Raw genomic sequence first — 27,780 nt, forward strand, 5'->3', positions numbered from 1 at the left:
GATGATTATTGTGTTTGCTAAATCTATATATTATATATGTGTGTGTGTATTGAGAGATACTGCAAACTCGCAGCAAAATGATGAGATGAAAAGTTTTGGGAGTGACAGAGTAATAAATGAGGGTAATTTGGTTATTTGAGGATTTTGATATTTTAGATTAAAATAGATTTAAAAAAATAGGGATAAAATTGTCATTTTGCACATTTACCTTAAAAAGGTAAAGGAAATGATATTTGGCCAAACTTAAAGCGATGTAAGTGAAATTAACCAAACAGAATACTTTTTTCATCCACTTAAACACATGTGGTTGAAGAATATTGGATAGACCCAAAGTTACAAATTTGGCAACACAATTTCTAAAGAAAAATATAAAGATTAATGTGCATTGAATGAATTTTTTCTACAACTTCCTAGAATTTAGAGAACATTGAATGTATCAAAGAGCCTTTCGGTCAATCTCCCCATCTTTAAAGAAGAGGGGAGGGGTTTGAGTCCCGACGTAAGCAAAAAAAATATATGTGTATTTGTTTTACCATAAAAAAAAAAATAATAAATAAAATAAAATGTATTCGCACGGTCACACCGTGACAAGTGAAAAAGTAATCAGGAGGAAGAAAGTGACAAAAAGCTCCTTATGTGAAGAACCAAATGATAATATATATATATATATATATATATATTTTAATTTTGTTTAAATTTCATTGATTAATTCTTGACCGACTCTCACGTGTGATTATTTTAATAGGCATTTTCTTTTATGGTTTATATTCCGGATTGAGACTCTCATCTACTTCTTTTATGTCAATATAATATATATATATATATATATAGTCACTCAAAAGTCTCAAATCTTTCTTATTACCCATTTTGTCTATTTTTGATTCATTTTACTACTGCTTGAGAAAGCAACCACCGCCATAGTAAAAATTTCTAAACAGCTACTTTTCATAATAGCCAACACCATAAAAACTGTAACTTACAAAATCGCAAGGATACACAAAAGGTTTGTTCCGTTGATACCACTGCCAAAGAGTGCAACTGTGCAAGTGTATAAGCAAGTTGCTCATTGTTAATGAGAGGTCATGTTAAGTCTACTATCCCAAATCTTAGGCTGTTAGTATGGTTCTTTACATACTCAACTCTACACAATAAAATAGGTGTGACTAATTTATTTGGGTCACGATCGCAGATATAATTCGAATCTTATCCGATTCATATGAATTGCCTCGCACGATTTCGTGAATTAGTAGGTTAAAATCCCAAACATTTTGATTATAAATAATAATAATAATATTATTAATAATAATAATTATTAAATAAATAAAATAAAATTACACAATAGAAACTTCGAAGTCACAAAAGTGTTGACATGTACCTATACTTCACACTTCCACAATAACAAAATCAAAACCAAGCCAAACACTGACGAGGCCTTCTTTAAACTAAGATCAAACACGCCATTTTACCTGTTCTTCCGAGTCTTGTATTTTTGTCATCCTTCAGTTTTAAAGCCTTCGTCTCCTTAGAATTAAAAGAACTCGCAGTAACATCACGGGTAAGTGAAAAAAACATGATGTGCGTGTTGGTCAAGTGTCTGAAATGTAGTGACCAATTGTTCAAGATGTGTTGACAAAGTGTTTGAAAAATTTAAATTATTTTTAAATTATGAACACAGTCATGAAGTATCGGACACATGTCCAAGAGTGTTCATGAAGTGTCGGTGTCTAACACGTTGCCTTCGTAAAAGTTTCTGTGCTTCTTAGATCATAATAACCTCCATGGATACTTTCAAAAATAACACTTTTTCTTTATGGTCTCTGAATGTAACAACCCTCGCAAGGTTTTCATAATCACATATCATGGATATTTACACTTGAAAAAGCTTCTAAAGACACTTTTATCTGAATAAGATATAAAATATAGACTTGCCTAAGCATCAAGGATGAGAAATAATTGAGGAAGAAGAAGAACAATGCAGAATCCAAAAGACAATTGAGCCCTGAACAGACACGAGTAATTTCATAAACAAAAAATATCATATTGCACCAAAATATATAATTGTACAGAAACCATCAATAAATAAAATAAATAAAACTTGCTGAAAATATGAATGTAAAAAGATAAAAGTATTTGATTCTTAGAAATTCCATTATTAAATAAATATTCAAGAAATCATAATCAATCAAGCATTCAAGCCTAAACTAAATTTTGTTTGCTGGTTTCTCAAGTAGCAGTTTATGGATGCATACCCCCAACATGTTAGGTCGATAATACTCTGTACCAATTCTGAATTCTTTTTTCCCTGGTTCCATTAAAAACTATAAACTTTTAATTTAGATTTCAAAAAACAAATTAATCTTGACAAAACATTTTTTTACTGTATAATCCCCAATATATATAGTCTCTTCAGAAAATTAACAAATTTGAATTTCTATATGAATCCAAATTTCTGTAACCCTCAATTTGTTTGTGAGAAAACAGAGGAAAATAAATTCAAATAATTTTTTGCACAAAACATTGTTCATCACGTCTAATTATAGTGTTCATATATCATCATTGAGTTCATATGATCAAAATTAACCTTCATATGTGCTCTACATTATATTAAAGCTCTAAAAAAAAAAAGGCAAAGAAAGTAAAAACAACGACAACAATTAGTAATCAAGAAGAGGTGGAGTTTTTGGAATCACGAAATGTGTTGGTTAGGGATGGCAATTTGACTCACCTCGTGGTTATCTGCCCCGTCTCGTTTTAGACGATTTTGAGGGACCGTTTTGCTTATTTGGGCGGGAATGGTTTGATGTAATAAAAATCTGCGCGGGTTTAGTGCGGGGGCGGGGGAGGTCGCCCCGCACCGCCCCTTTTAGATATACAAATTATATAAATACCCTTATTTCATTAGTATATATATTTATCACTATATATTAATTACCCCCATATAACAATATTAAAGTAATAAATGAATTTGTTAAAAGGAAAGTTGCAATGGTGGTGAAGAATTGAAGATGAGGAAAAAAAAAAAAAAAAAAAAAGAGCAAATCTATTTCAACAATAAATAAATTGTGGTCTTAAATGGGCGGGGTGAGTACCCGTTGGGGTAAAATGTTAAACGGTTACGAAAATAGGGTAGAAAATTCTCCCCTTTTTGCAGTTTTGGATGGGGATGAGGGCGGGATTTTTAAACGGTTGCGGAGGCGGGGGAGGGTACACCCGCCCAAACCCGCCCCCGTTGTCATCCCCAGTGCCGGTGGTAGAATCGCAGTCTGCTCTTGAACTGTCTGGAACAACTCGTTGTTGCCATTGGCCCCGGACCAAATGCTAATCTTGAGCTGCAGTCCACGCACGCCTTCAGCATTAATCTTGGCAATTTCTTGGAACATATTCGCATTGATCATCATATAATCTCTGATTGCTTCATAGTTTCCGTTGAGTTCTTTGAGAAGGGTACTCAAGTAAACGCCTTGACCTTTTGCTATTGCAGTGATTCCTTCAGCTTCCTTCTGCTTTGTATAGAGTTCACCGTCTGCAGCCTTCTGCTTTGCATAGAACATGGCATCTGCATTTGCTTTCTGTGCTTCAGCTTGCTTCTGCTGCTCGTAGAAAACTGCTTCTGCCTCTTTCTGTTTCTTGTACAGCTCTGAATTTGCTCCTTGCACCTATATATTAATATTACATATTGAGCAACACATAAATTAAGGTCTCTCTCTATATATATGTGTGTATATATTGATAAGGGTTGCATATATAAGATACCTGAATGTCATAGTCCACAGTGGCCTTACTCAGCAACTCAGCCTTGAGTCTCTCGGTCCGAGTCAAAGCATTCTTCTGCTCCAACTCTTTCTGCAACTCAGCCTCCCTTAAAGCCACTGCCTTGTCCGCCTCCACCTTTGCCAACTGCGCATTCTGACCCCAATCTGCCTTCATCGCCGCCAACTTGGCATTGGCCTCAACCACATCAGCCTCCTTTTGGTTCTGAAATATCTGCACATCACTCCTCACCCTGACTTCCTCCTTCTTACCCTCTCCTTCCCTCTGGGTCGATATAATCTTCGTCTCAGAGTCAATCTTAGCCACATTCTGTGCTGTCAGCCCTAGTCGTTCCTTCACACCAATCTCACCCTTCTTCTTCGCCTCCTCTGCATCAATCTATAGACAATTCCAACAATGATATTGATATTAAAAACATAATGTGCATAATGTTCTGTTTGATGCAAAGCTAGATATTCACTTCAAAGATAAAACTAAAACACATAATTATCATCTTATTTTGTAATAGATCATCATCAATAAGTTTAGAAACTCCAATAAAACCATAATTAAATCAAAGAACATAAATAATCAATATACTACATCAACATAAATTAAGTAACCCTAACAAAAACAGAATATATATATACTGGCCTTGGCTTGATTAGCTGCCTCCATCTGGGTTTTTTGGCCTAGATAGGAGAAGTACTCTTGGCCTGGGACGTCCACAAGTTGTTTGACATTGGCGTTATAGATGCGAAGGCCAAACTGTTCGAGTTCAGGCTGAACTTTATCGAAAACCTGTTGCTTGAATGATTCGGAACCGCGGAAGATCTCTTCCATGGTCATGGAGGCGGCGAGGACACGAGTCTCGCCCTCGATCACACCCAGGACGAGCTCTGTGACATGGTTGGAGTGCTTGTCATGGGGTGACATGAGCCTGGCATACTTGAGCATGCTCTCATCATCCTCCACTTTGGGGCCGATGGTGAAGACCGCCGGGAGGACGAACCGAAGCTTCTCGACGCTCATGGCTTGCAATTCGAACGTGTAGTTCACCGGAGTTAGGTCGACCTTGATGCACTTCTGGCCAGGCCATATCCACTGCTTCTTAGCAAGCCTGATGTCTGGATCTGTGATGAAAGCTCCAGTGATGGCAAGGAGCTCAGACGGAGCAGCTGTGCGGTACATGATGTGGATCTAGATCTAGAGAGATAAACTAAAACTGTGTGTGTATGTGTGCGTGGGAGAGAGAGAGAGAGAAACTGTGTGTTCTTGTGCGTGAGGTAGAGGGAGAAACGTACAGTGTTTGGAGAGCAATCACGACTAATATTGTTTTAAACGTGTTTGGATAAGTCCATTCTTGTATGCAGTTTTAGTGTTTGCAGAAAGGCCAATGTGATTGATTGGCTTTGTTTCTTTTTTTCTTGATTTTTTTTTTTATCGGTGTACGTGGAAGGCCCGAAATCATCATCTTTGTGGGATTTTTTTGGAAAGTGCCTACTGTTGTAGCAAATCATCGGCAGCAGGGTTGTATTGAGCGTCTGTCTCTTGCATCCTCAATACTTAGTTTTCGATTCTAATTCGAAGTACACTAAAACCAAATGGAACCAATAAAGGATACCGAAAATTTCACTTTTACAAGAAGCCCGTCAATGGATTAGATTCGGATCGGATTGATCAAATTCATATCCGATTTGTTAAGTAAACGGATTATCGAATTCGGATCACTAACGAGTTCTCGAATTGAATATTCCGATCCATATCTTATTTAGTTTGCACTCAAATCTAATCAGATTCGAATTCGGATTAAAATCATATTTACTAACATATATATATTTATAAAATTAGATGAAGCGAGAATTGCTTATATACAAAATGTTATATAATATAACTATGCAATAAAATGAATATAATGATAAATAATTAATATATATAAATTTATTAGCATGTGAATAAGAATATCATACTATTGTATATATATAACATTATGATTTTTTTTTTTTTTTGGATTTTTGGGTTACCTCTAATACAATTTTAATAGAATTATTGATATATATATATAATTATTGATAAATAATTATTATAATTATTTATATATATAGATGGCAATTTGACCCGCCACGCCCCGTCCCATTTTTGACAGTTTTGGGAGATAGTTTAGCTTATTTAGACGGGAATGGTTTGATGTAATAAAAACCTGCGTGGGTTTAGTGCGGGGGCAGGGGGAGGTCACCCCGCCCCATTTAGATAGGCAAATTACTTAAATACCCTTATTTCATTAGTATATATATTTCTCAATATATATATTAAGTACCCTATTTAACAATATAAAAAAAAAAAAAAAAAAAACAAATCTATTTTAACAATAAATAAATTATGGTCTTAAACAGGGTGGGGTGGGGTACCCGCGGAAGTAAAAATGTTAAAAGGTTACAGGGATGGGGTGGAAAGTACTCTTGTTTTTGCGGTTTTGGGCGGGCACGGGGACAGAGTTTTTAAACAGTTGCGGAGGCGAGGAAGGGTACACCCGCCCAAACCCGCCCCCGTTGCCATCTCTATTTTTATATATAATTTTAATCGGATCGGATCGGATTATTAACGAATCGAATCAGCATAATCCATATCCGATTTGTTAAGCTAACGGATTATCGGATTCAGATCGTAATCAGATTATTAAATTTTTTGTTCAATCCATATCCGACTAATCAGATTTGGATTCGAATCGAATCTGGATCAGGATCCGCTCATTGACGGGTCTAAAAGCACCCATACCAACATGTGAAGGAAAGAAGAAAGGAGCTGAAGTAGTAGTGAAGATCATTCTCACAGTATAATATAAAAAAATAGAAAAAAGAGAGAAGGATTGTAGTTCAGAACTGAATCCAACTGTCTTTCAGTCTGCTTTTATCTCTCAACGATTTGGGTTTCAGTTCCAACTTTTTAAGAACGGTTGAAAACGGTCTAGTTCCAATTTAAGTTGATACTGCTTTATCAATTCTGAATTGTATATTTTTTCCATGGTTCTATTAAAAACTAAAACCATATAGTTTAGATTTCAAAAAACAATTTAATCTTGACAACAAAAAAAAAAAAAAAATTACTGTACATTCCCAAATATAGTCTCTTCGGAATCCAAATTTTTGTAATCCTGAAGAGGGAAATAAATTCAAATAAATTTTGGATCAAAACATTGATGTCAATTAAAAGAAAATAGAGTTATAGTGTTCATAAACCATTATTGAGTTCATAGGATCAAAACCATCGTATGTGCCCTACATGATATTGAAGCATAAGCAAAACAAAATCGAACTCGACCGAACACCAAAAAAAAACAAAAAAAAAAAATTAATAATTACTAATTAAGAAGCGACGGAGTTTTTGGAATCAGGCAATGTGCCTAGCCAAGCTGGTGGTAGCATCCCAGTCTGCTCATATGGAACTCGTTGCACATAAACTGGACCGGTTGTGTTTCCCTTGAACCAATATGATAATTGCAATTATATTTTAATTGGGTTTTTTTATTTATTATTTTTTTTTTTTATCAGATTTTGGGGAGACTTTTATGCATGAATTAAACTTATTTTCTAAGTGTTAAAAAAATTAGGTCTTAAAAAATTCTATATAAACATGTTTTTCTCACTTAGGGTTTTCTACTGCTTTTACATATAATTTTCTTTGCAACTTTTAGAGCAAGACGAACCTAAGTATATATTACAAATATGCCTTACTAAATTGTTTCTTTTCAGTTATATACCCCTAAAATATTACTATTGTCCCTCCTGAAATTATTAAAAAATATCAATTCTTGCCCCCCTCACTTAATGGTATGGGGTCGTCCCTGTTTAGAGCCAAGTTTGTTTGTGAGATTTTTTGAGTTTTTGTTTTTTATAATTGAGAGATTGTGTGACAACCTTAAATTTAATTAAGTCTTCCCTATGTCTAGGACCAGAATTACATGATTTTTGATTAAATTTCTTTCTACCTATTTCATGTGTTGCATTTCAATATTAGTACATCTCTAATTGCTTGGAATTTATTTAAATGCATCGGTTGTACATGACAATTTATAATTTCTTAATTGTCTAGTATAAAATTTTTTTGATCTAGTATTTAATTTATAGTCATAGGTTTCATTTAATTTTTATATTTTACTCATGGGATGAATTTAGTTGTTAACAAATAATAATAAAAATAAAGAAATAAATAAAATGGGTAGGGCCATTGAGTGATTACTTTTGGAAATGAGGGAGTATTGAGATATTAATAGAATGTGGTTTAGTGGGTTTGCATGTGGCATCATGTAGAGGATTCAGAGCTAAGTGTCATTCATATGCAAAACTTGGACACACGTTTAATTATTTAGCACTACACTTGTAATTAGTTCCCTCATAGTTGTTGCATGCCAAACCAAAAAGAAAACTTTCAGCCGCGGGTTGTTTTACAGAGAGAAAGAAGAACAGAAAGTGAAGAAGAAGAAGAAGAAGGGTTCGGATTAAGGCTGAAAATGTAGGCATTTTACCCACACACCATCTAATCTCACCACCTCCAGTTGTTACCTTCAATTGGGTAGGGATTCTCTTTAACTCTTGCAGCCTTGAGAGTTATTTTTTTAAAGTTTTGTTTCCCAATTTAATGTTCCATGAAATTATAGTTTTTCTTGTTACAAGTACATGATTTTCTTGAAGTCAAATGCTTGATTTTAGCTAAGATATTGTACATATGCTTGGTCATGATAGGAGTTTTGGTTGCATACAAGTATTGCTTATGATTTTATTTCAGAACTCTACACGGGTAAATGTTTTCCAATCAGAACTTAGCATGTTGATAGACTAATGTATATTATCAATTTTACGCCAAAATAATTCTGCTTAGATTATGGAATGTTGTAATTGAGTTGTCTTAAATTGTTTGGGTTGAATTATTCTATTACTTAGCTTTGGGACTAGGAGGGTTATGTCCCGGGCGAAAGGGGTGAGCAATTGGGTATGAGCTACCCGTTGGTGAAAGACCATAAACCCGCAGCGGTAGACCCTAGATGGGTATTCGGAGTTGAATCCCTACTAGTCAAAGGGGGAGAGATAGTTGGGATCACTCTAATTGAAGTAAAGTTGTTTGACAAAAGGCCCAAATGAAGACTAGCTCTTTACTAACTCATTTTAACTCTCAAATGGCTTTGGAACTAGGATTTTCTTTTAGCTACTGTTTTTTTTTAAATTCCATCATTTTATAATTGGTCTTGGTAGAAACTTGGCCAACAAATTCTCATGTAAATCAGATCATGTACCTAAAACCTCATGGAGGCATTTGTTAAAAGTTTTCCTATTGGGCATTGTCTCACCCTTTTTATTTTTCAGGTCTTGGTGTTCAGGACGGCAATGCTAGACCCGAGCTTGAGTTCCAATAGATGGGATCCTTTTGTGGAGCATCTTGTGCTTGGTGTTTTTGTGTAAAATATTAGCCTGAAGTACTATTTTGTTCATGTTTGATGCCTTATGAAACCATGTTAAGGTCGTGGTTGCTGTGCTAGAGTGAAGATGACAACATGCTCTCTGCTATGTGTTCTTTAGGACTGGGTACTGTATCTAGATGTTTTGTGTATAGCCCGCTAATGGTAGCATATGTACTTAGTGATTGGGCATCAAAGCTGTGACTCTTTATTTTAGGTGTACAAATTTGTACTGGAATTATCTTTCTATGGATGACTTTATGCAATGTATATATTCTTAGCCTCTTTAGATCTTTGTTATGCCTATGTATTATATAAGTTGTTCATGGGGGTAAGCTCTGAATTTTCTGTTAGAGGGTTTTATTTAAAGAAAAAAAAAAAAATCTGTTTTAAATTTCCTCTAGTACTTTCTTGGAAACGAATTTTAATCAAAGGTTGTATTGCTTCAAACGCTGTGAAATTTTTACCATATGTTCCCCTTTGTGTATAAAGTCTCTCATAAAATTTTTATAATTTTTCAATTGGTGGATATTTTTTTTAAAAAATCTTATATCATCTGCTGTTTGGTTTCTGGTCACAGTTTGGAAACTGAATTTGAGAAAAGAATTTGACGGCCTTCCCGAAATCAATAAATTATGAAAATTTTCAGTTTTATTATTTCAAGTGTCTAGTTTCTAAAGGTTAAGGCCCCAAAATTTTATTGGCTCTCTAAAAGACTAAACAGGCCAAAGTTTTGCACTTGATTCCAATTCAGTACAAGCTGTGAGAGTTTTCTTCCTTCCAAAAACTGTTTTCCTTGGTGTTTTTCTAGCATCCAGGAATGACTCGGTCACATTGTAATCTAAGTCTAGTTTCTAAAAAAATTTAGTTTGCTTCAATTCGATAATAATTGAATTTTCTATGTTTTTTTGAGTAACCGCTGCGCAAATTTTTCTTAAGTTGAAAATTGTTGTTCCATTATTTTTTTGTTTTAACCTTATTATCACACCCTATGGTTTTGGGGTGTGACAATTTTTGGTATCAGAGCTTAGGCTGTAGTTGCTAAGGGGTAATTGACATTTTGTGACAACATGTTGTGCAATGTAAATTAAATTGCATTTGAATTTGTTAGATGACACATGAACCTTACTTTGCCATATATGTGCTTGTTTGCTAAACGAAATTGCAACTTGATTAATTGAATATTTTGATGCTTGCACATATGTTTGTTCTATAAATATGTGTACACCATTTTGTTTAACTAACTAGTTACTTAAGTTGTATTTGATAGCTAAGAACGCCAAAGCCAGTCACTAAGCCCTCTAGCTCTTCGCTCATGAATGAAGAAGGACTTGACAGGGTGTTGCTTGCACTCCGAGGACTCCCAACTGTTATGGAATGGCTAACCGAAATAATTACAGTTCCCAAACAACCTAGGGAGCCAACTGTTGCAAAAAGAAAGATGGAATTCCTCTCAAAGTTTCGAAAGCTGGATCCTCCAAATTTTCATGGGAACACTAGCCATGACGTGTGTGATGCTGAAAGATGGATCAAAAAAGTCAAGAAGTTATTTGAAACGGTTGGTATGCCAGAAGAATTCAAGGTGTGCATGGCATCTTCGCTACTTTTTGATGAGGCTGATCATTGGTGGGACATTATTAAAGCAAGGCACAACGTGGGAACTATGACATGGCAAGTTTTCGAGGAGCATTTTTATGCCCAATACTTTCGGCAGGTTGTTCGTGAGTCCAAGCTACAAGAGTTCATCAACCTCTCCCAGCGAGATATGACAGTTTCGCAATACGAAATCAAATTCTCAGAATTGAGCCGTTTCGGATAATGTTTGATAGCAACTGAGGAGATGAAAGCTAGCAGGTTTGAGAGGGGATTGAGGCGTTCCATACGAGAGAAGGTAGTGGCCCTGGGTCTACGGGAGTATACCAAGATTGTTGATAGCGCACTACTGGTGGAATATGAAGATAATGAAAATCAAAAGAGGCAAGCGAAGTATCGGGGTCAGCAAACTCAACATCGTCGACCTTCTAATAATAGGAGCAGTAGTGAACCAATTGCAAGTGGAAATGGCACACAAAAGAACTACAACCGAGGTACTAATGACTGCTTCCATTGTGGTAAGTGGGGACATTTCAAACGTAATTGTCCATCCTTGACATCAGCTTCAAGAGGTGATCAAAATCAGTTCCGAACTTCTAATCAATCTCATGAGTCTCAAGGGCAACAACAAGGTTCGGGACAACACAGTCTTAAATCTGTGGCAACTACAAATCAGCCTCGCCTGCCTTACAAGAGGAAGGAGTTCGACCAGAGCCCAAGGCCTCAAGGCCGTGTGTTTTGCATCACGCCTACTGAAGCTGAAGGACAAGTCAGCAATGCTGTGGTTGAAGGTATTATTATGGTTTTTCATACATGGGCTCGCATTCTTTTTGATACGGGATCATCTTATTCTTTTATCTCTACATCATTTGCTGCATCATTGGGGTTAGAATCTATTCCTTTAGACTTTTCTCTTCCTTTAGTTTTTCCCATGGGAGAGTCTACCATGATCACTAAAGCTTGTAAATCTTGTATCCTTTCGATAGCGAGTTGTTCCATGGAAATTGATTTGGTTTTACTTGACATGTCGGAGTTTGATATTATCCTTGGAATGGATTGGTTGTCTTCTCATCAAGCCATTATAGATTGTTATCGCAAGACTGTGACATTTTAAGTGGATGATGGGAGTGTTCTTTGCTTTCAAGGAGATATGCATTACATTTCACCTATTTCCCCCTCCAAGTTGTTCATATTAACAGGGAAAAGCTGTAATTTTGTGGGTTTTCTTACTTCCATATGTGGGAAACCAAGTTCTTTTTCACACGTTGTCCCTACTTTGGTAGTGTGTGACTATGAAGATGTTTTTCCAGCCGAGCTGCCAGGATTACCCCCAAAAAGGGAAGTTGATTTTTCTATTGAGTTGTATCCTAGCACCGCACCAATCTCTACCTCTCCTTATCGTGTGGCACCAACTGAGCTATGTGAACTTAAGAAACAACTTCAAGAGTTGTTGGACAAAGGATTTATCCGGCATAGTGTGTCACCATGGGGTGCTCCGGGGCTCTTCGCCAAAAAACATGACGGCTCTTTATGTTTGTGCATTGACTATCGGAAACTCAACTGAGTCACAGTAAAGAACAAGTACCCTTTGCCACGAATAAATGAATTATTTGATCAGCTTGAAGGCTCAACATTCTTCTCCAAAATTGATCTCCGATCGGGTTACCACCAGCTACGAGTAAAGGAAGAAGACATACCAAAGATGGCATTTCGAACTCGTTATGGCCACTACGAGTTTCTTGTCATGCCTTTTGGGTTGACCAACGCCTCAGCTGCGTTCATGGGTTTAATGAACCGCATTTTTCAGCCATATCTTGATCAGTTCATAATTGTTTTCATTGATGACATTCTCATCTACTCGAAAACTCGAGAGCATCACGAGCAACACTTGAGGACAACCTTACAACTTCTTCGAGAGCATCAATTGTATGCCAAGCGAGAGAAGTGTGAGTTTTGGATGACTAAGGTGAAATTCTTAGGCCATATGGTGTCTAAAGAGGCGGGTATTTCCGTTGACCCATCTAAAGTGGAATCTATTCTAAACTGGGAGAGACCTAGGAATGTCCCAGAAATACGAAGTTTTCTCGGATTGGCAGTCTATTATCGTCGCTTTGTGGAGAATTTTTCTCGAATTACTGCTCCTTTAACACGTTTGATTAAGAAGGGTGTTAAGTTTGAATGGACCGATGAATGTGAAGCTGCATTCCGGAGCTTGCAACAAAAATTGACGTCGGCACTTGTACTTATTATTCCAAACAATGAAGATTACTATGTTGTCTATAGTGACGCTTCCTCTAACGGCCTTGGATGCGTTCTTATGCAACAAGGAAGGGTCGTAGCATATGGCTCACGCCAACTCAAGCCACATGAGACACGTTATCCAACTCATGACTTAGAACTGGCAGCCATCATTTTTGCACTTAAAATTTGGAGATGTTACTTGTATGGTGCAAAATTTGAAGTCTACTTGACCACAAAAGTTTAAAGTACTTGTTCACTCAAAAGGAGCTGAATCAACATCAACTTAGATGGATGGAATATGTGGAAGATTATGACTTCACACTACACTATCATCCGGGAAAGGCAAATGTTGTAGCTGTTGCTTTAAGCCATAAACGTCAAGCTACAAGCTACAATTGTTCTATTAAGGCATGGAAAGCATGGGAAGTTCTGAAGATTACAACCTGCACCTGGGAGAAAGAAACAGAGCAGTTTATGCTTTCGCTATGGTAGCCCGACCCTCACTTCTTCAACAAGTTATTGAAGCACAACATTGTGACACTGAATTAGAGAATATAAGAGGGCAGATTTCTAATGGGAATGATATACCAGAATGGTCTTTTTATGCGGATAGAAGTCTACGTTTCAAGGAAAGACTTGTGGTGCCTAATGATGCTATAATCAAAGGAGAAGTCTTGAATGAAGTTCATCGCTCTAAGTTCACCATCCATCCAGGGAGCACAAAGATGTATCAAGATTTACGCCGCCATTTTTGGTGGAAGGGCATGAAGAGAGATGTAGCGGACCATGTAGCCAAGTGCCTCACTTGTCAAAAAGTCAAAGTAGAACACCAATGGCCAGGTGGACTACTTCATCCCCTTCCCATTCCCAAGTGGAAATGAGATTGCAACGATGGATTTTGTGGCCGAATTTCCTAGAACACGAAATGGTTATGATTCGATTTGGGTTATTGTGGATAGGCTTACAAAATCAACTCATTTTCTTCCCGTTCATGCCACCAATTCATATGAAATCTTGAGTGAGCTTTATATTCAAAAAATCGTTTGTCTTCACGGCATACCATTGTTAATTGTATCTAATAAAGACCCACATTTCACTTCAAGATTTTGGAAGGGACTACAACATGCATTGGGGACAAAGCTGGATCTTAGCACGACATTTCACCCACAAACGGACCGACAATCAGAAATAGTAATCCAGATTTTAGAAGACATGTTGAGGGCGTGTGCCTTAGACCTTGAAGGTAGCTGGAGTGATCATCTACCTCTAGCTGAAATTTCATACAATAATAGTTACCAAGCAAGCATTGGAATGGCTCCATACAAGGCTCTTTACGGAAGGCCATGTCGATCACTAATTTATTGGGCTGAGAAGGAAGAATCCGTTCTGGTTGGACCAGATTTGGTGCAGCAAACCACAGAAAAGATCAAGCTTATAAGAGATCGTTTACTCACGGCTCAAAGTCGATGGAAAAGCTACGCTGATAGGAGAAGGAGACCCATTGAATTTGAAATGGGAGATCACGTTTTTCTCAAAGTTGCGCCACATAAAGGGATTTTCAGATTTGGGAAAAAAAGGGAAATTGGCTCCAAGGTACATTGGTCCCTTTGAGATCATTCAATGGGTAGGTGAAGAAGCATACCGATTGGCTTTGCCACTTTAGTTTTCTCATGTGCACGACGTTTTTCACGTCTCTACGCTACGAAAGTATCACCCGGACCCCTCCCATGTCGTAGATTGGCACAACTTGCCTTTGAAGGAGGACACCTCCTACCTTGAACAACCCATTCAAGCATTGGATTGGAAGGAGAAGGTCTTACGCAACAAAACCATTTCATTGGTGAAAGTTTTGTGGCGACACCATGATGTAGAGGAGGCAACCTGGGAGGTAGAATCTGATATGTGAACAAGATTTCCGCATCTCTTTAAAGATTCAGGTTTGAACTTTAAATTTCGGGGACGAAATTTCCTTAAGGGGAGGAGAATGTGACAACCTTAAATTTAATTAAGTCTTCCCTATGTTTAGGACCAGAATTACATGATTTTTTATTAAATTTCTTTCTACCTATTTCATGTGTTGCATTTCAATATTACTGCATCCCTAATTACTTGGAATTTATTTAAATGCATCGGTTGTACATGGCAATTTATAATTCCTTAATTATCTAGTATATAATTTTTTTGATCTAGTATTTAATTTATAGTCATGAGTTTCATTTAATTTTTCTATTTTACTCATGGGATGAATTTAGTTGTTAACAAATAATAATAAAAATAAATAAATAAAATGGGTAGGGCCATTGAGTGATTACTTTTGGAAATGAGGGAGTATTGAGATATTAATAGAATGTGGTTTAGTGGGTTTGCATGTGGCAGCATGTAGGGGATCTAGAACTAGGTGTCATTCATATGCAAAACTTGGAGACACGTTTAATTATTTAGCACTACACTTGTAACTAGTTCCCTCATAGTTGTTGCATGCCAAACCAAAAAGAAAACTTCCAGCTGTGAGTTGTTTGACAGAGAGAAAGAAGAACAGAAAGTGAAGAAGAAGAAGAAGGGTTCGGATTAAGGCTGAAAATGTAGGCATTTTACCCACACACCATCTAATCTCACCACCTCCAGTTGTTACCTTCAATTGGGTAGGGATTCTCTTTTAACTCTTGCAGCCTTAGGAGTTACTTTTTTAAAGTTTTGTTTCCCAATTTAATGTTCCATGAAATTATAGTTTTTCTTGTTACAAGTACATGATTTTCTTGTAGTCAAATGCTTGATTTTAGCTAAGATATTATATATGTGCTTGGTCATGATCTGAGTTTTGGTTACTGTAAGACCCCTAGTTTTAAAAGGGTTATAATTGGAATTTTAATATTCCTTTTATTGTTTTCATTATTTATTTTATTTGTTTTTGGTATTTATGTGGTTAGGCTTTTCTGAATTAAATTAAGTGTTGGGTGAATTTAAATGGTTATACATTAAATTGATTTGTTAGTTATTTTATTTTTCCTTGGTTTAATTGGTAATTGTGTTATTTAAATTAATTGGATTTTTATTTTATTATTTGAATTGTTGGACCTATTTGTAATTATTTGAATTATTTGCGTTAATGATATTATTATTTGACTGAATGGATTTATTGGTGATTATTGGTATTGGTTGATTTAATTTCATTATTGGGTTTAAATTATTGTAATTAAGTTAAGTGAGTTTTTAGACGTCACCCAAGTGTAGCCGACATAGATTTTAAACGTAGGCTCTGTTTATGGGCCAACTAGTATTTACATTAGGGCTCTGTTTTTAGTCCTACAGGGAATAGGGTTTCAATTAAGTCTATATATATATAGAGCAGTATGTCACCTTAGGGTTTTAGCAATCACAGACCTTATTTACGTTCAGAGTATTGAGAGAACAACAGAGAGGAACAGAGAGGGGTCGTGAGAAACAAACAGAGTTACTTTGGTGAGGGTTTGGCCGTGGCTTACAGGACGGACGTAGGAGAAGGAAAGATGGAGCAATAGGAGATTTAACAATGAATGGGATCGTCGGAAAAACTTAGAACAACGGCAACAGAGTTTTGAATCCAAAACTGTAAAGGCAAGTTTTTTCCTTTCTCTCTCCCGTTGCCTGTGTTCTGTGCATCCTTAGACTGTCTCTAGGGTTTTAATTGATCATTAGTTAATTTATACATGCTTGTTATATGCTAAATCAGATGTCTGTATATAGGGAAGTAATCTGTTTTAGTTCTTGTACCTCTGGTTTCTAGTTTGGAGTGGAAGCATGTTTAATCGGTTAAGGTTTTAAATACTGTATTTGAATTGAACTATTGTGAACAAGGCATAGGGTTGTTGTTAGATGTTTCTAGGACTCTTAAGACCAGATTTAAGAAGCAACAGAGGGGTAGGAAAGGGGTCAGAGATGGAGCAGATCGTCGAAGACGGCGAAGGAACAAACTGGGGCTCTCAAAGGGGAGAGAGCCGGCTCCCCCTTGTGGGAGAGCCGGCTCTAGGCAAAGTGGAGCTTGCTCCACTTGTTTTGGGAGCAAGCTCTTTCTTTTTGTGCATACACTGAAGCAGTTGCGCCTTATTTGGTCCAACTGTGGGTTTTTGAACAATGTCTGGGCTACTGTGATGATTTTAAACACTAATTCATGGAGTATTAAAGCCCTAAGATGCATTAATTTGTTTGTATGCTAATGTTTTAAACAGTAGGAAAATCTTAAGTAAGTCGCAGGCTGTTTAAGGACTTAACGGACCGGAAGGATTTAATTGTGCAAACTATGTCTAGGAATTAAAAAGGGTTGGAACATGGATTCCAAACAATATTACCATGTTATATTAGAGCCTCACATAATAAATTATTGTCTTAGTACTATTGGATTTAACAATAAGAGGGAAAGTGCAGCGGTGCAGGCTGTTAATGGAAGGAATGAATTTAATTGCCTAGTTTAATTTCAGTAATTTAACGGAGTATATTTATATTTAATAATCTTGTTCTAGTGGCATGCTAGGATTATTTAATTAACAAGTGTGATCTATGCATATCCTGGATGTTAATTGTTGAAATACTAAATATTTTTCTACAATGCATGGATTTAAGATTGGAACTTTAGTTGTGGTAATTTTAAGCATTACACTGCAATTATTTGGATTAGAGTTTGGACTTCAATTGGATGTTGGCTTGGAATTAATTGAAGAATTAAATATATTTTCTATCAATTACCTGGATGAATGCTGGATTATAACATGACGAATTAGTAAACTTTGTCTCGTTTAATTACATGGATGGATTCTGGATACGTAGTTGATAACTTGTTTAAATTCTGTGTTTATCAACTATATGGATAATGTGGACTTTATTTGATGTACTGCTTATAATGTTGCATCATTAACGGATCATTTGCATATATGCACCGGTATGGGACGGTGGCATACGGAGGGATGGATTAGGTCACAACGCTAATTCCTACCCATTCATACATACGGAATGGATTAACTAAAAACAGTTAAATCCCACATGGTTTCATGTCCTGTCAACTAAAACAGTTGAACGACATACTGGATGGTTGTTTATATTTCTGCGTTACTATGAATAGGGTTTTAACTAAAACATTTAAATCCTAAATTTTATGTCGTGTCATGGCAATGAATCAGTTGAACGGCACTACATTGGTTTGGATGGGAATTTATATATATATATTATAGTACCGCGATTTGAGCTCGAGTCTCATAGTCGACGGTTAGGGTGCGTATATGCAGTAGGATGCGTAGCTAGCTATGTTGGTTGAGGTATACCCTGTTAGGCTTAGGTAGTCATGCCCACTCAGGTGCGTATTGCATGTTACCTTCTATTCAGGTTGAGACCCTCAGCATAGTTAGTGAAAGTCCTGTAGTGTGGATATATATTTATCTATTACGGACTATATAGATATGATTGAGACGTCTAGGATGTATCTGCGTATCGGGTCTCTGTTTGGATTGTAGTTAGGATAGAACTTATTCGTGGGCCTGACCCACTATTATTTTTCAGGTAACGGACGGTTTCAGGTCTTAGAGCTTGTTCGTGCTGAGTAGAGACGACTACTCATTCTACCGACGATGTAGGGGGTTCTTCATGGTTTAGCAGTGGACTTCTTTTTAGTTGTTCGCTTTCCAGTATTGGCTTCTGATTAGGGGTCCACCAGATGGATTCCCGAGTTGTATTATAATTGGAGAAGTTGGATGTAACAGACTAGTTCTTATTTATAAGATTTATTCTGAAGTTCTTTCTAGCAAATTTTATTTACTCATGTTTATCTTAATTATATTCTGTGTTCGATTATTACTAATTATTTTGATATCCTCGGATAGTCGAGCGTGGGCCTGGCCAACCCGCATTCGGAAATCCGGGGATATTACAGTTACATACAAGTATTGCTTATGATTTTATTTCAGAACTCTACACGGGTAAATGTTTTCCAATCAGAACTTAGCATGTTGATAGACTGACGTATATTATCAATTTTACGCCAAAATAATTCTGCTTAGATTCTGAAATGTTGTAATTGAGTTGTCTTAAATGTTTGGGTTGAATTATTCTATTACTTAACTTTGGGACTGAGCAATTGGGTATGAGCTACCCGTTGGTGAAAGACCATAAATGGTAGACCCTAGATGGATATTCGAAGTTGAATCCCTACTAGTCGAAGGGGGAGAGATAGTTGGGATCACTCTAATTGAAGTAAAGTTGTTTGACAAAAGGCCCAAATGAAGACTAGCTCTTTACTAACTCACTTTAACTCTCAAATGGCTTTGGAACTAGGATTTTCTTTTAGCTACTGTTTTTTTTTTTTCAAATTCTATCATTTTATAATTGGTTTTGGTAGAAACTTGGCCAACGAATTCTCATGTAAATCAGATCATGTACCTAAAACCTCATGGAGGCATTTGTTAAAGGCTTTCCTACTGGGCATTGTCTCACCCTTTTTATTTTTCAGGTCTTGGTGCTCAGGACGGCAATGTTAGACCCGAGCTTGAGTTCCCATAGATGGGATCCTTTTGTGGAGCATCTTGTGCTTGGTGTTTTTGTGTAAAATATTAGCCTGAAGTACTATTTTGTTCATGTTTGATGCCTTATGAAACCATTTTAAGGTCGTGGTTGCTGTGCTAGAGTGAAGATGGCAACATGCTCTCTGCTATGTGTTCTTTAGGACTGGGTGCTGCATCTAGATGCTTTTTGTATAGCCTGCTAATGGTAGCATATATACTTAGTAACTGGGCATCAGAGCTGTGACTCTTTATTTTGGGTGTACAAATTTGGACTGAAATTATCTTTCTATGGATGACTTTATGCAATGTATATATTCTTAGCCTCTTTAGATCTTTGTTATGCCTATGTACTACATAAGTCGTTCATGGGGGTAAGCTCTGAATTTTCTGTTAGAGGGTTTTATTTAAAGAAAAAAAAAAAATCTGTTTTAAATTTTCTCTAGTACTTTCTTGGAAACGAATTTTAATCAGAGGTTGTAGTGCTTCAAACGCTATGAAATTTTTACCATATGTTCCCCTTTGTGTATAAAGTCTCACAAAATTTTTATAATTTTTCAATTGGTGGATATTTTTTTAAAAAAATCTTATATCATCTGCTATTTGGTTTCTATTCATAGTTTGGAAATTGAATTTGAGGAAAGAATTTGACGGCCTTCCCGAAATCAATAAATTATGAAAATTTCCAGTTTTATTATTTCAAATGTCTAGTTTCTAAAGGTTAAGGCCCCAAAATTTTATTGGCTCTTTAAAAGACTAAACAGGCCAAAGTTTTGCACTTGGTTCCAATTCAATACAAGCTGTGAGAGTTTTCTTCCTTCGAAAAACTGTTTTCCTTGGTGTTTTTCTAGCATCCGGGAGTGACTCGGTCACATTGTCATCTGAGTCTAGTTTCTAAAAAAATTTAGTTTGCTTCATTTCGATAATAATTGAATTTTCTATGTTTTTTTGAGTAACCGCTGCGCAAAATTTTCTTAAGTTGAAAACTTTTGTTCCATTATTTTTTTGTTTTAACCTTATTATCACGCCCTATGGTTTTGGGGTGTGACAGATCGGAGTCTGAATTATTGAAGATAAGTGGATAACGTTTCTATATCTCACTTTGAAAGGGTAAAAGTATTTTTATTTTTCTACATTAAAATCAAATTTGAAGAAAAAATTTGAAGAAAATGAGAAAGCGATCTCACTTGAGGAAGCGATCTCATTTTGAAAGGGTAAAAGTATTGGGCTAAAAATCCCATTGTCTCTCAAACACTACTTTATATTACTCACACTTTATTTTTGTTTTGGGTTGTTGAATTTACTTTTATAATCCCATTGTCTCTCTAACTAAACTTTACATTACTTGCACTTTCTCTACTTTACATTACTTGCACTTTTGTTTTGGGTTGTTTAATTTTATTTTATTTTAATAAATTTAATTTAAACAAAAATTAAATAAAAGATTAAGTTGAGCATATTCACCCCTCCAAGTTGTTTATCCATTTTATATTCGGTAAACAACTTTTTACTTTATAATCCCCAATATAGTCTCTTCGAAAATTTTACAAATTTGAATTTCTATATGAATCCAAATTTCTGTAATCCTCAATTTGCATGTGAGTAGGAAAATAATTCAAATAAATTTTTGCACAAAATATTATTGTCAATATCTAATTATAAAAGAAAGTAGAATTATAGTGTTCATAAGATCAAAACTCACATGACGGAACATTATTGCCAAAAACAAAAAAAACGACTGCTATTACTAATTAAGAAGAGGTGGAGTTTTTGGAATCAGGCAATGTGCCTAGCCAAGCTGGTGGTAGCATCCCGGTCTGCTCATGAACTGTCTGGAACATTGGTGGCAACATTTTGTACACCCCAGCAACATCCTTCATCGCGCCACCACTACTGCCCTCACCGCCACCATTGGCCCCGGACCAAATGCTAATCTTGGGCTGCAGTCCGCGCACGCCTTCAGCATTAATCTTGGCAATTTCTTGGAACATACCACTATTGATCATGATGTAATCTCTGAGTGCTCCATAGTTTCCATTGAGTTCTTTGAGAAGGGTACTCAAGTAAGCGCCTTGAGCTTTTGCTATTGCAGTGATTCCTTCAGCTTCTTTCTGCTTTGCATAGAGTTCACCGTCTGCAGCCTTCTGCTTTGCATAGAAGACAGCATCTGCATTTGCTTTCTGTGCCTCCGCTTGCTTCTGCTTCTCGTAGAAAACTGCTTCTGCCGCTTTCTGTTTCCTGTACAACTCTGAATTTGCCCCTTGCACCTATATATTAATATTACATATATATATATATATATATATATATATATATATATATATTTAGCAACACAAAATTAAGAACAATGAAAGGATTATATATATATATATATATATATCACTTGATAAGAGTTGCATATATAATATACCTGAATGTCATAGTCCACACTGGCCTTACTCAGCAACTCAGCCTTGAGTCTCTCGGTCCGAGTCAAAGCATTCTTCTGCTCCAACTCTTTCTGCAACTCAGCCTCCCTTAAAGCCACTGCCTTGGCTGCCTCCACCTCTGCCAACTGTGCATTCTTACCCCAATCTGCCTTCATCGCCGCTAACTTGGCGTTGGCCTCAGCCACATCAGCTTCCTTTTGGTTCTGAAATATCTGCACATCACTCCTCACCCTGACTTCCTCCTTCTTACCCTCTCCTTCCCTCTGTGTGGATACAATCCTCGTCTCAGCGTCAATCTTAGCAGCGTTCTGTGCTGTCAGACCTCGTCGTTCCTTAGCACCAATCTCACCCTTCTTCTTTGCCTCCTCTACATCAATCTATAGACAATTCCAACAATGAATTCGATATTAGAAACAAAATGTGCATTATTACCCAATGTATGCTAACAACAATTAAAAAACATAAATCCTACATTCTGCAATGAAACATCAACCTATAGTAACTCCAATGAAACAATGATGAAAAACATAATGGGCAGCATTATGCACAGGTTTTTTTTGGGTAAAGTAGATTTATTTGCGTTGATGAGAATGGAGGGAGTGGCAACAGGGAGAAAAGTTGATCTAAGGCTTTATCACTCTCATGGACTGCTCACAAGTCACAAACACCTTGATATCCATGTTTGCTAGATGTAAGTCTACGAACCAATATTAAAATAATATGTATATATATTAGTTAATTTCATTACCCGTCCATATATATTCTTGTAAGTTTGTAACTCTGTTTTTCCTGTGGTTTTGTGTTGCACAGACCCGAAAAGTGACAAAGATGGTGTACTCTGGTCTATACACTAACATATTAAGATAAAGATGGATACGGGCTGCTGGCAGGAGATGTATAACATGTTGATACATTTATATACACACACTTATTACTTGCATATACTATATGAAGGTAATATATATGCATACATGGACTGCATGATACCATATACCAACGGGTGGATTATTGAGTATGATCCCAAGATTTTGGCCATTGGTAACACAGATTTGTAAATAACATAGACACTTACTTGTACATAGTTAATTTAAGTTTAAGCATATGGAAATTTGAGGGTACAACATTGAACAACAATAAGAAAAAAAAAAAAAAAAACATGAAGTGCGTATGCTAACAATAATTAAAAAACATACATACTACATTCTACAATGAAACATCAACCTATACATATTACCCTTTGTATACTACAATTTATTCCAGCACAGATTATGCTCACAAACACCTTGTTTGCTAGATGTAAGTCTACTTACCAATAGCAATATATATGAATTATTTTCATAACCCCTCTAAATTATTGTCAATATATAATCTTCAAAGCTGTTGGTTTTGAATGTGCACTGTCCAGAAAAGTGACAAAGGTGGTGTACGCTATAAATAAAGATAATAAAGATGGAGATAGGCTGCTTGAAATATATATATATATACACTGACCTTGGCTTGATTGGCAGCCTCCATCTGGGTTTTCTGTCCTAGGTAGGAGAAGTACTCGTGGCCTGGGACGTCGACGAGTTGTTTGACATTGGCATTATAGATGCGAAGGCCAAACTGATCGAGTTCGAGCTGAACTTTATCAAAAACCTCTTGCTTGAATGATTTGGTGCCGCGGAAGATCTCTTCCATGGTCATGGAGGCGGCGAGGACACGAGTCTCACCCTCAATGACACCCTGGACGAGCTCTGTGACATGCGTGGAGCGCTTGTCATGGGTTGACATGAGCTTGGCATACTTTAACATGCTCTCATTACAGTCCACTTTGGGGCCGATGGTGAAGACTGCCGGGAGGATGAAGGGGAGCTTCTCGGCGCTCATGGCTTGGACTTGGAAGGTGTAGTTCACCGGAGTTAAGTCGATTCTGACCCACTTTTGGCCAGGCCATATCCACTTCTTCTTAGCAAGTACTATGTCTGGATCTGTGATGAAAGATCCTGTGATGGCAAGCACCTCAGAGGGACCAGCTACGCGGTACACCATCTTGTTTGATTGACACCGTGTGTATGTGTGCGTGAGAGAGAGAGAGAGAGAAACTGTGTATGTTAGATAACAATTACAGATACAGAGAATTGTGTTAGTTCTATACCTATATATAAAAAGCAAGCGTTTGTGTTTGTGTATACCTTGAATTGTAGGATTCTAACAGAACGTCCGTCTCCTATTCGAGTCCCAATTCCTTTTCGATCTTTTGCCGAACTGCAGAGACTCTCTAATAGGAAAAATAAAAGAAAGTCTCCTATTTCAATCGGAAATTGAGTCCACAGAGATAGGAAGGCTTCAACATCAAGCTCTGGATTGGATTTCCATCCAAATCCGAATCCTATTCTACTATAGATTAAAATAAAAAATTCGATGAGTCGATTAATGAGAGATGAATTAAACAAAAAAAAAATTCCATAACCTAATTACAACTCGAGTCGGAAATGAATTACGCTGATTTTAAATAATTCAATAAAATTATATATATAATCTCTCCTAAGTCCTAAGTACTAATAAATTTCCTAAAATCTATTACTATTATTAAAAATAAGGTGTTAAAAAATTTCAAATCATTACTAAAAATTTATACCTATATTTATACTATTATTAAAAATTTAATACGCGTCAAAAAATTTAAATCAACATTAAAAATAAATTATCAATTATAGAATTTAAGACTAAAACAATTAAAAAAAAAAAGTTATTAAAATAAAATAGTTAATTAAAGTTGTCAATATAAAATTTTCAAGGCTAAAACAAGTTACTAACTATAGTAAAATAATTTACATACAAATTATTATATTTTTGGACATTCGGTAAAATAGACAAAGGCATTAACTATAATAAATTGACGTTATTATCTTTTAACACATTAAATTATTAATTTAAACAATAAAACCCTTTTTGATTGATTTAATACCCTTTAATCAAATCAGTGTAAATGGGTAACCCATCTCAGAAACCCAATTACTCGCTTCTCAAACCCTAACCCAAACAAGCCTAACAGGTATAACCCTGACAACCCCTCTCTTTCTTTCTGTACACACATATATCTACCACCACCACCAATCACCCCACTACATATGCCGCCGCCGCCTCATCATCATCATCAATATAAAGTTTTGTCAATGGTAAAGCACTCACAGTGAAGACGGTGAAGAACAGACCGGAGCAAACCTAAAGTTTTGTCAATGGTGAAGCACTCACAGTAAAGACGGTGAAGAACGACCGGAGCAAACTGTCAACGGCAAAGAGAGACCCAGTTCGGTGAGATTACCCAATGCCGGAGTACACAAGTCCTGTGAAAGTACCGTACACAGCAGTACCGGAGGCGAAGGCGATGACCAATTTACAGAACTTGATTTGGAGGAAAGAGAACGGCGACAACCACTGAAGTCCACCAGATTTCAACACATCAACCATCTCCTGATTACGAACATAGCACCGCAAAACTCAGCCTTAAAACTCACCACACGCGCCGCTAAAATCTCTGCGTGTACATCTAACGCGCCTTCAAGCGTCTTCTCCGGTGAGCTCAGGCACTGTACCGTCGTCAAACGTCTTCTCACTAACCAGATCCTCGCCGTCGGTAAGGTTCTCATCACCAGACCCGCCGGTCTCCAGTCATCCTCTGCAACGCTCCTGCCGTTTCAGTTCTGTTGTCGCCGTTTCTCTACTGTTCTGAACAGCAGCCGGTGCCGACCACAACTTCGCCGTGCAATCCTTGCTCGCCAGTAGGCCCAGTCTGTGCTCACCAGCTCAGTTCGCGTCTCGCCGGGCACGTCAGTTCTTGCTTCCCGTCGGTGTTGTTGGCGACTTTCTCTATCCAATCTATTTTTCCCGGCAACGCCATTTGGGTCAATTTTAATAAGGGGTGAGAGATAGTGACGGTTGTCGGTTGATGAGAGGGAAGGAACATTGGATTCCTTCATTGTTTGGTTACAAGTTTGTTTTGGCCTAATCTTGTTTTAGCCTAATCATCAAAAACCGGTGTGTGGTGGTTATATAGAGAGAGAGGGGGTGAAGGGTAATTTTGTCACCAAATTAAAATTAATAAAATAGTGAAGGGTAAAGTAGACTACTTACATGTTTTAAGGTTCTATTTGCAAATCTCACCAGGGGTGTTATTGTCCAATCCAAAAGTATGGCAAATTGTATATGTATGTCATTAACTTAAATATGTTATTGTATTTTACCTAAAATAAAATAAGTAATTAAAACAAGTTACAATTAAAATAAAATACGTAATTAAAGTTTATAATTATAGTCGGAAATCTCCAATGCTAAAACAATTAAAACAAGTTACCAATTAAAATAAAATAGATAATTCTTTAATTGAAAATGTGTAAGCTATATAATTATATTAATAAACAATTTTTTTAAAAATAAAATAAGTTACCAATTAAAATAAATTATATTGTACTCGAAAAATTTTATGTTACCAATTAAATATAACATTATATGTAGAAATGTGTTTCAAAAATTAAATATAGATTAAGAAATAGATTAAAACTTTTAAAAAAAAAAACCTTATAAATTAAATAATATTCAAAATAATAAAATAAATTACCAATTAAAATAAATTCTATTATACTCTAAATTCTTCAAGGCTAGAATAAGTTACTAATTAAATATAACATTATATGTAGAAATGTGTTTCAAAAATTAAATATAGATTAATAAATATAGATTAAAACTTAATAATTTTAATTATATATAGAAATGATAATACATGTATTATAGATTATAAATAATAAATGTTTGATAAAAATTCTTCTACTAATTTCAATTTTAGTATGAAGAAATAGAATTAGAAAATAATACATGTCTGGTAAGATTTAAGGAAAGTTATGTTTTTATATATGTATTAAAATAAATAATACTCTTGTTATAAAAAATAAAATAAAAAATTTAAAAAGTCTATAGATAGAATATATGTGAGTTCAAATAAATTGTTTTTTTCTTTGGGACTTGGATCATCTAAGTTAAATTTTCTCTAAATTATCCTAAATTTTTTTTAAAAAGAGGAATTTTGCAATTTAGATTTTAGAAAAAGAGTGAACCAAAGCAATTTTGCAGATTAAATTTCAAAAAAAGAGAAGAATTTTGCAATTTAGATTTCAGAGAAAGAGAAAAATTTTGCAATTTAGATTTTAGAAAAAGAAAGTAAACCAGAGCTTCTAGGCACCAAAAATTGTGGGAAAGAACATTCATTTTTGGCGTGAAAAACTTTAAAGTAAAGTGATCGATCTTTTTCGCAAAAGATAAGGGGGAGAGGACAACTTTAAAGGGATTATACTTGCCTACTCACCGGTGAGTAAGCAATTTCTACTGACTAGGTAGGTGGCACAATAAAATTATAACAAGTGTCCTAAAATTTATAAAATATAAATATATCAAAAATAGAATTAGAACTGGGTTGACCTATTTTTAATTGGATTAATATTATCTTTTACCTTATCTCTGATATGATATAACACAATTTTTTTCTAGTACACTGTATACATCCTTGACCACTATCCCTATAAATATCATAATATGTGTCTAGGCTTTATAAAAAAATAATTGAATTGAAATATAGCATTTGAGAGGTTGGTTTTGCTCACTACCTTCTCAAAGTGAAAAATATGTGGTTGATATGAAGAACCATTGCTCGAATCATAAAATGCTTCCGGTTTGTGCTTAAAAAATAATAATATATATATATATATATATATATATATATATATATATTTTTTTTTTTTTTTTCTTACCCTTCTCCTGTCTA

General features: G+C 35.8%; 3 protein-coding genes across 5 annotated transcripts; 1 reads left to right on the forward strand and 2 right to left on the reverse strand.

Moving 5' to 3' along the window:
• Positions 1-3,015: 3,015 nt before the first annotated feature.
• Positions 3,016-5,225, reverse strand: LOC132283043 (flotillin-like protein 3). The gene is made up of 3 exons (XM_059784922.1): positions 4,405-5,225; positions 3,754-4,149; positions 3,016-3,656 (listed from the first exon to the last, which is right to left on the reverse strand). Exons 1-3 carry the CDS (start codon positions 4,939-4,941, stop codon positions 3,114-3,116), a joined length of 1,476 nt encoding a protein of 491 aa, XP_059640905.1. The 5' UTR covers positions 4,942-5,225; the 3' UTR covers positions 3,016-3,113.
• A 5,289-nt stretch (positions 5,226-10,514) lies between these two features.
• Positions 10,515-11,018, forward strand: LOC132281596 (uncharacterized). Its single transcript, XM_059783290.1, has one exon. The coding sequence runs from the start codon at positions 10,515-10,517 to the stop codon at positions 11,016-11,018; it is 504 nt and encodes a 167-aa protein (XP_059639273.1).
• Positions 11,019-21,193: 10,175 nt separating this feature from the next.
• On the reverse strand, positions 21,194-26,012 carry LOC132283042 (flotillin-like protein 3). Of its 3 annotated transcripts, XM_059784920.1 has the most exons (5): positions 25,253-26,012; positions 25,158-25,190; positions 23,475-24,362; positions 21,965-22,360; positions 21,194-21,821 (listed from the first exon to the last, which is right to left on the reverse strand). In XM_059784920.1, the coding sequence occupies exons 3-5, from the start codon at positions 24,012-24,014 to the stop codon at positions 21,306-21,308; spliced, it is 1,452 nt and encodes a 483-aa protein (XP_059640903.1). In that variant the 5' UTR covers positions 24,015-24,362; positions 25,158-25,190; positions 25,253-26,012; the 3' UTR covers positions 21,194-21,305. The 3 variants fall into 3 exon arrangements, with proteins under 3 accessions (XP_059640903.1, XP_059640904.1, XP_059640901.1); XM_059784921.1 differs by lacking the exon at positions 25,158-25,190 and having other exon boundaries at positions 25,221-26,012; XM_059784918.1 differs by lacking the exons at positions 25,158-25,190; positions 25,253-26,012 and having other exon boundaries at positions 23,475-24,067; positions 24,158-24,694.
• Between the last annotated feature and the right edge of the window lie 1,768 nt (positions 26,013-27,780).

The sequence above is a fragment of the Cornus florida genome, unplaced genomic scaffold (genome assembly GCF_030987335.1).
Source record: "Cornus florida cultivar Cherokee Brave unplaced genomic scaffold, ASM3098733v1 CherokeeBrave_3.0.0_Hap2_Chr11, whole genome shotgun sequence".
Taxonomy (NCBI): domain Eukaryota; kingdom Viridiplantae; phylum Streptophyta; class Magnoliopsida; order Cornales; family Cornaceae; genus Cornus; species Cornus florida.

Excerpts from the sequence above, each read along its gene's own strand:
- LOC132283042 (XM_059784920.1), bottom strand. The coding sequence starts at position 24,014 with ATGGTGTACCGCGTAGCTGGTCCCTCTGAGGTGCTTGCCATCACAGGA. Across the intron at positions 22,361-23,474 it reads AGGCTGCCAATCAAGCCAAG|ATTGATGTAGAGGAGGCAAA; the intron begins GTCAGTGTATAT and ends AATTGTCTATAG. Across the intron at positions 21,822-21,964 it reads GTGTGGACTATGACATTCAG|GTGCAAGGGGCAAATTCAGA; the intron begins GTATATTATATA and ends ATTAATATATAG.
- LOC132281596 (XM_059783290.1), top strand. The coding sequence starts at position 10,515 with ATGAATGAAGAAGGACTTGACAGGGTGTTGCTTGCACTCCGAGGACTC.
- LOC132283043 (XM_059784922.1), bottom strand. The coding sequence starts at position 4,941 with ATGTACCGCACAGCTGCTCCGTCTGAGCTCCTTGCCATCACTGGAGCT. Across the intron at positions 4,150-4,404 it reads AGGCAGCTAATCAAGCCAAG|ATTGATGCAGAGGAGGCGAA; the intron begins GCCAGTATATAT and ends AATTGTCTATAG. Across the intron at positions 3,657-3,753 it reads CTGTGGACTATGACATTCAG|GTGCAAGGAGCAAATTCAGA; the intron begins GTATCTTATATA and ends ATTAATATATAG.